The sequence below is a fragment of the Tursiops truncatus genome, chromosome 20 (genome assembly GCF_011762595.2).
Source record: "Tursiops truncatus isolate mTurTru1 chromosome 20, mTurTru1.mat.Y, whole genome shotgun sequence".
NCBI lineage: Eukaryota > Metazoa > Chordata > Mammalia > Artiodactyla > Delphinidae > Tursiops > Tursiops truncatus.
In genome coordinates, this window is record NC_047053.1 from 8,195,196 (window position 1) to 8,201,009 (window position 5,814).

At 57.9% G+C, this 5,814-nt stretch overlaps 2 protein-coding genes across 4 annotated transcripts; one reads left to right on the forward strand and one right to left on the reverse strand.

The window, feature by feature from the left end:
- The first annotated feature begins 592 nt into the window (after positions 1-592).
- On the forward strand, positions 593-4,350 carry SLC25A35 (solute carrier family 25 member 35). Its single transcript, XM_033847123.2, has 5 exons — positions 593-1,522; positions 2,425-2,490; positions 2,947-3,099; positions 3,456-3,590; positions 3,745-4,350. The coding sequence occupies exons 1-5, from the start codon at positions 1,148-1,150 to the stop codon at positions 3,916-3,918; spliced, it is 903 nt and encodes a 300-aa protein (XP_033703014.1). The 5' UTR covers positions 593-1,147; the 3' UTR covers positions 3,919-4,350.
- RANGRF (RAN guanine nucleotide release factor) lies at positions 4,316-5,769 on the reverse strand. 3 transcript variants are annotated; one of them, XM_033847125.2, is made up of 5 exons: positions 5,557-5,769; positions 5,351-5,467; positions 5,014-5,149; positions 4,817-4,902; positions 4,316-4,594 (listed from the first exon to the last, which is right to left on the reverse strand). In XM_033847125.2, exons 1-5 carry the CDS (start codon positions 5,631-5,633, stop codon positions 4,471-4,473), a joined length of 540 nt encoding a protein of 179 aa, XP_033703016.1. In that variant the 5' UTR covers positions 5,634-5,769; the 3' UTR covers positions 4,316-4,470. The 3 variants fall into 3 exon arrangements, with proteins under 3 accessions (XP_033703016.1, XP_033703015.1, XP_033703017.1); XM_033847124.2 differs by having other exon boundaries at positions 4,993-5,149; positions 5,557-5,768; XM_033847126.2 differs by lacking the exon at positions 4,817-4,902 and having other exon boundaries at positions 4,993-5,149; positions 5,557-5,768.
- Between the last annotated feature and the right edge of the window lie 45 nt (positions 5,770-5,814).

Consider the following 5,814-nt stretch of genomic DNA (forward strand, 5'->3'; position numbering starts at 1 on the left):
GGACCCCTTCCTCCGCGCCCGTAGCCACCACACCCCCGCGCTGGAACCTACAAATATTTTACCAAGCCTAAGGAGATCTGTCCCGTCCAGTAGGTGTGTCCCACCTGCCTCGCGGGAGGAGCCGCAGTTTCCGGGCTCTCCTGGCGCCTGAACCTAGAGGGAGTGGACCTACAGTTTGGCAACCGCACCCGGCGATGACCCGGGATACAAGGCGAAGGAGGGGAGCCCTCCGCCCGCAAGAGCAGCAGCCCAAAACATGCAGGTGAGGGACTGCTGCCTCCGTACTCGGCCTCTGCGCCCGTCCAGTAACCCAGGGTCCAACCTCTCCTCCCCGCCAGTGATAAAACCTCTGCTCCCCGGGGACCCCCTCCTAGCACTCCGAGTCCGCAGCCCAGGCATTGGTACCGGGGTGGGGAGAGTTAATTCCAATCGCCTCTCTGCGGATTCCGGAGGCCGGGTCGCCGAGAGCACCTCCCATTGGCCGCAGAGCCGGCTCGGCGCTGATTGGCTGAGGCTCTCGGCTGTGGCTCCCCATTGGGCGTCGCTCTCCAGTGATTGGAGTGTGGCGGCCCGGCCTCCGCAGGCTCCCTGGGGTGAAGCTGCTGTGGGCTCCGGCCGTTGCCTGAGGGCGCTCATACCCGGCCGGAGCCTCGACTTCCTTCCCCGGTCCAGACCTCGTTGCTGTCCGGGGACGCCACTGGATCTTCTCCTGGATCCTTTCCCTCCTTAACCTGCAGATTTTCTTTTTCCTTCCTCCCTGGCTCCGGTCTCCCAGCTCCGCGTTTCCCTCACCTACTCCCGGCCCCCATAGCCGGCCATCCTCAGCATCCCACCTTACGCCCTCCTGGCTTCTGCCCCTCCTTGACCTCAAATCCCTTGATTAACAAGTCCCCGTCATAACCCTCTCGCCAGACTCTCCTAAACTCATATTTCTTCTCTCTTTGCCATCTCCTGACTCCCAAATTCCAGCTAACCCTTGACCTCTTGACATTTGACCCTGACACTCTTGACTCCAGACTTCTGCATTTCTACCTCCTGCAGCCTGGACTGCTGGAACTGAGGCTTTCCCCTGATTTTCTGACTCCGTTTCTGAAGCTCATTTTAACTTTCTTACCCCTGGGCCAGTTCCTGCTACTGCTGTCCCACCATGGACTTCTTGATGAGCGGCCTGGCAGCCTGTGGGGCCTGTTTGTTCACCAATCCCCTGGAGGTGGTGAAGACCAGAATGCAGCTGCAGGGAGAACTTCAGGCCCCCGGGACCTACCGACGACACTACCGAAACGTCTTCCATGCCTTCATCACCATCGGCAAGGTGGACGGCCTGGCAGCCCTGCAGAAGGGCCTGGCCCCTGCCCTCTTATACCAGTTCCTGATGAACGGCATCCGGCTGGGCACCTACGGGCTGGCTGAAGCTGGGGGCTGCCTGCACACAGCTGAAGGCACCCTGAGCCCTGTCCGCAGCGCAGCAGCTGGGGCCCTGGCTGGGGTCATGGGAGCCTACTTGGGGAGCCCCATCTACATGGTGAGAAGAAGGGTCTTGCTTGGGGCCTTCAGGGCAGACCTTTGGTGTAGGGTGGGTGCCTGGGCCTTCACAACCTGATACTGAGGTTGGAAATGGATTTGTGTAGGGGAGGGTGAGGAATTTGATTAACATACATCAACGGGTGTGGGGATCAGGGGAAGTCCTGGGCGTTACAGAGTTACTATCCCACAGTCTGCCCCTTTGAGTTAATCTGGTATCGGTGAAGGGTCAGGAACCTGAGCCCAGAAAGGGGAAGCGACTAGCTCAAGGTCACCACAGCTGCTTGTTGCTAGGACTTGGCCCTGCTTAGCGCTCTTTCTGGAAAGACGTTGGGAGGCAATGAGTTCTGTAGAAGGAGAGGCAGTCTGGTCTCACTCCCAGAGTATGAGATTCGGGGACAGTGACTGGAGTTCTCCAAAGTCAGCTGGACACATGCCCCCCACAGGGATTGGGGGCCAGAGAGCAAGTTTTGCCGATGACCCCTCACAACCTGCCCCAGAGCCTGATGGGGAGCCTGGTCATGATGGTGGCTGAAGATCCTGTCTGCCGGTCTGGGAGTAGGAGCTGGCATGAGAGGTTGGACACCAGGTCTTGCCTAACATGAACAGTCTTAGGAATTGTTGCCATTCTCCAACCTCTCCATCCCCGCCCCTTCCCCCAAGGGAAGAAGGATGTAGAGGGGGTGGGGTGTCTTGCAGTGCTAGGAGAGCCATCCCCTGGGACTGGAGCCAAGGGACACAGTCTCATGACCAATTTATTAGGTGGGAACAACAATAATTATCAGGTTAGAAGGATATTCATTACCGAACACCCAGAGGAAGTGTGAAGGGGTCAGGCATTTGGCTGTCTGAGGTGGGGGGCTGGCCGCTGGGCCACAGGCTGTGATACTCTCTCGTCTCCAGGTGAAGACACACCTACAGGCACAGGCAGCCACAGAAATTGCTGTGGGGCACCAGTATAACCACCAGGTGAGGGTTTTCCAACCCGCTGGCGTCCCTGCCCATTCTCTTCCATTTTCCCCAGGTTTCTGCCTGCACCCAACAGCCACAACCCAGCCATGGCTCTGCCCAGCCCATCAGTTCGGCCCTACTCTGCCCCTGGAGTCCACCCAGACCCTCTTATCCCCATGTTCCCTGTTCCTCTAGCTTCTGCACCTATTTCTCTTGCCCCATTCTCCTGACCTGCTAATGTCCTCACGTGCATATACCCGGCCCTGTTCTGGGGTGGCGAGGGAGGGAAGGTGGGTTGGCAGACAAGTGAGGGCCACATTCATGCTCAAAGCCCACATGGCACTGGTTGTCTAGAGATCGGGTGCCTTTTATGGACCCATCCTTGGCACTGTTAGGGGGTGGCAGCCCCTGATTCCTGGGTGACTGAACCCCGCCCCCATGGTTTTTTCTCTGCCCTCCCCTTCCCCCAACCAGGGCATGTTTCAGGCGCTAATCAAGATTGGCCAGAAATATGGTCTGGTGGGGTTGTGGCGTGGGGCCCTGGGCGGCCTGCCCCGAGTTATCGTCGGTTCCTCCACCCAGCTGTGCACCTTCTCGTCCACCAAGGACCTCGTGACCCAGTGGGAGGTACTGCCTGGGAAGGGGGTGGGGCCACCCTGGGAATGTGGGCAGGGGGAGGGCAAGCTGAAGTGGGCTCAGCTTGAAGAGGGACAGTGCCAACATTCAATGTGAGGGAGTGGCAGGAGGGCTTGGGGGGATCACTGTCTCTTTACAACCTTCCCACAGTTCTCTTGTCACTTCCTCCCAGGTGTACCTGAGTCCTCAGGGCCTTCCGCTCTTCCTCCTTCACAGTGTTATCACCGGTGGGGTGGAAGCTCCCTGAGTTACCAGCTCTCCACTGTACCTGCAGCACAGGGCCTGGGCTTTCCGAGGGCTTGAATGATTGGCTGACTGACAGAGCTCTTCCTCCCTCCCCCCCTTAGATATTTCCACCCCAGAGCTGGAAGGTGGCTCTGGTGGCCGCCATGGTGAGTAGCATTGCGGTGGTCCTGGCCATGACACCCTTTGACGTGGTCAGCACAAGGCTCTACAACCAGCCCACAGATGCTCAGGGCAAGGTAAGGGAGTGCTCTGGGGTGCAGGACAGCAGGGAAAGCCAGGGGGTGAGGGAAGCAGATTGTGGGTGCAGGTAGGAAGACTAAAATGCAGGCTGCTGAGGTGAGGCCTCTGGTGGGCTCTGACAAACTCTGCTCTTCCTCTTCAACCTTTCAGGGCCTCATGTACCGGGGCTTGCTGGATGCTCTGCTGCAGACAGCTCGGATAGAGGGCATTTGGGGCATGTACAAGGGTATAGGTGCCTCCTACTTCCGCCTCGGCCCCCACACCATCCTCTCCCTCTTCTTCTGGGACCAGCTGCGCACACTCTACTACGTGTATACCAAATAACAACAGCCACTCTTCCAACACTCCACCAAGTCGGCACTCCTTGGACTCTTCTCACTCCATTGTTATGACCTGGTGACTTCTGACCAGATAATCTTTCATCCATCAGAGGGGGACCACCAACCCCACTCCCCATCTGTTTTCTCAGGGTTGAATCACTACAAGGGATCGTTTCCCTCCCTTCCTTGGGTGTTGCTTTAAACCTTCCCTACCCGTACCCCTGTGAATTTCACACCCCTCTCTCAGGGCTGAACCAGTCACTGCAAAGTGTATTTCCTCCCTTCCTCCACTGCCGGCCTTGGGTCCCTTCTGATCCCATGCACAATTTTAAACTCCACCGTCCAAGACCAAAGGGAATTGGGGGGACCCAGGTGTTCTGTTGGATTCAAAGGCGCAGAGATTATATTGGTTATAAAGCAAGTTTATTTCTGCAGAGAGGAGGTGTCTTATGTTTATGCACTGGGAAGGAATTAGGGGAATATATCCAACCCTTTGATCCCCTTGCAGAACAGAGGTCCGAAGTCTTCAGAAGCAGCATGCAGCATTTCAGCGTCCTTACTGGGGACCAAAGATGTTGGGATCGTGAAGGGTCAGACTGGTCACCAACTGTTCAAAGTCACCCAGGCTCCAGGGCGGAAGCGACAGATTTTCAGGGCCAAGAGATGACCTATTCTCAGGGCTTGGGGTGAGGAACAGATAGAGAGAGAACATCATCTGGGCCTTGGGCTTGTAAATTCCCATTTCCTGTTTCCCAGAGGACCTGGTTATCTGTGACCTCAAACCCCTGGCCCACTCCCACTTCCTTGGAGGACCCCACCAGCCAGTCTCCCTACTCTGCCCCTCCAAGCCAGTTCTCCTGGGGACCCAGTCATGAGCGAGGTGCCCTTTCTGTTCTCCTTACGGGGGCTGATTGAAGGTGAGCAGGAAATCAGTCTGGTACTGGGGCAGCCGCAGCAAGGCCTGGTACAGTGTCACATACTTTGCTACCTAAAGTGATCAGAGTCAGGATGCTTACCTGATTCCCTAGAGCCACCCCCTTCACCCCTCCAAGACGTCTCACACTCCCCTGGCCCTCACCTGCTGGTTTTCTTTAGCTACCTGCTGCTTGCCAGAGAGGATCCAGGCTTCTTGACAGCAGCCCCTCAGGGCCAGGTTCTCCAAAAGGAGGGGCTGCACAGCCTCCACTTGCACAACCCTAGCCTCCTGCACCCCGCCAACGTCCTCAAAATGGTACCTGGAGTTGGGGGAGCAGGGTCAGGGAGGGGCATTTCTCACTGCCCCTTACAAGCATCTCATCCTAAACTTCGCTCATTTCTGGTGACGTGGTGTTACCCTTGGAGTTCTCATTGCCCAGATTAACCGTCCCGCCACAGGCCCCGCCCACTCTTTCGGCTCTGGTCCTCCCATTGGCCAGCCGCGGGCCCTCCTCCCTCACCGCGCTGCCTCTTCGCCCTGCACGTGGGCCTGCAGCTCCAGAAGTTCCAGGATCAGGCTCTGGTCTGTCACGCGATGACAGAAAACTTCTTGATTGTCCGGGACCGGTCGAAGGTCGCTGAAGAGAGGCGAGGCAGGCCCTGGTTGACCCCGGCTACTTCCCGCAACCCACCTGGTCAGCCTCCTTTGGTGCCCGGGCCTTCTTACCTTACGTCGATGGCCCCCGGAGGGAGAGTGGCGGAGAAGGCGCCCCCGAACAGTGGGTAGTCTCGCGTGGGCTCCATGGGCCTGAGACTAGGGTATGGGCATTAAAGATTTAAAAGAAACCCACGTGGGGCCACTTGGCATCACCTCCGTTTCGCAGCAGCCCCGGCCCCCTTCAGGTCTTCCTCTGCCACTGATCCTTTAGGATTTGGCCCCGCCCCGCGATCACGCTGGCCAATTGGCGCCCGCGCCTTGGGGGGG

What these genes read in the sequence shown, in the direction of transcription:
- SLC25A35 (XM_033847123.2), top strand. Translation starts at nt 1,148, where the DNA reads ATGGACTTCTTGATGAGCGGCCTGGCAGCCTGTGGGGCCTGTTTGTTC. An exon ending in TGGGGAGCCCCATCTACATG is followed by an intron (nt 1,523 to 2,424) that starts GTGAGAAGAAGG and finishes TCTCGTCTCCAG; the next exon opens with GTGAAGACACACCTACAGGC. An exon ending in CCACAGATGCTCAGGGCAAG is followed by an intron (nt 3,591 to 3,744) that starts GTAAGGGAGTGC and finishes TCAACCTTTCAG; the next exon opens with GGCCTCATGTACCGGGGCTT.
- RANGRF (XM_033847124.2), bottom strand. Translation starts at nt 5,633, where the DNA reads ATGGAGCCCACGCGAGACTACCCACTGTTCGGGGGCGCCTTCTCCGCC. An exon ending in CCGGGGGCCATCGACGTAAG is followed by an intron (nt 5,468 to 5,556) that starts GTAAGAAGGCCC and finishes GCCTCTCTTCAG; the next exon opens with CGACCTTCGACCGGTCCCGG. An exon ending in CAGGGCGAAGAGGCAGCGCG is followed by an intron (nt 5,150 to 5,350) that starts GTGAGGGAGGAG and finishes CCCCAACTCCAG; the next exon opens with GTACCATTTTGAGGACGTTG.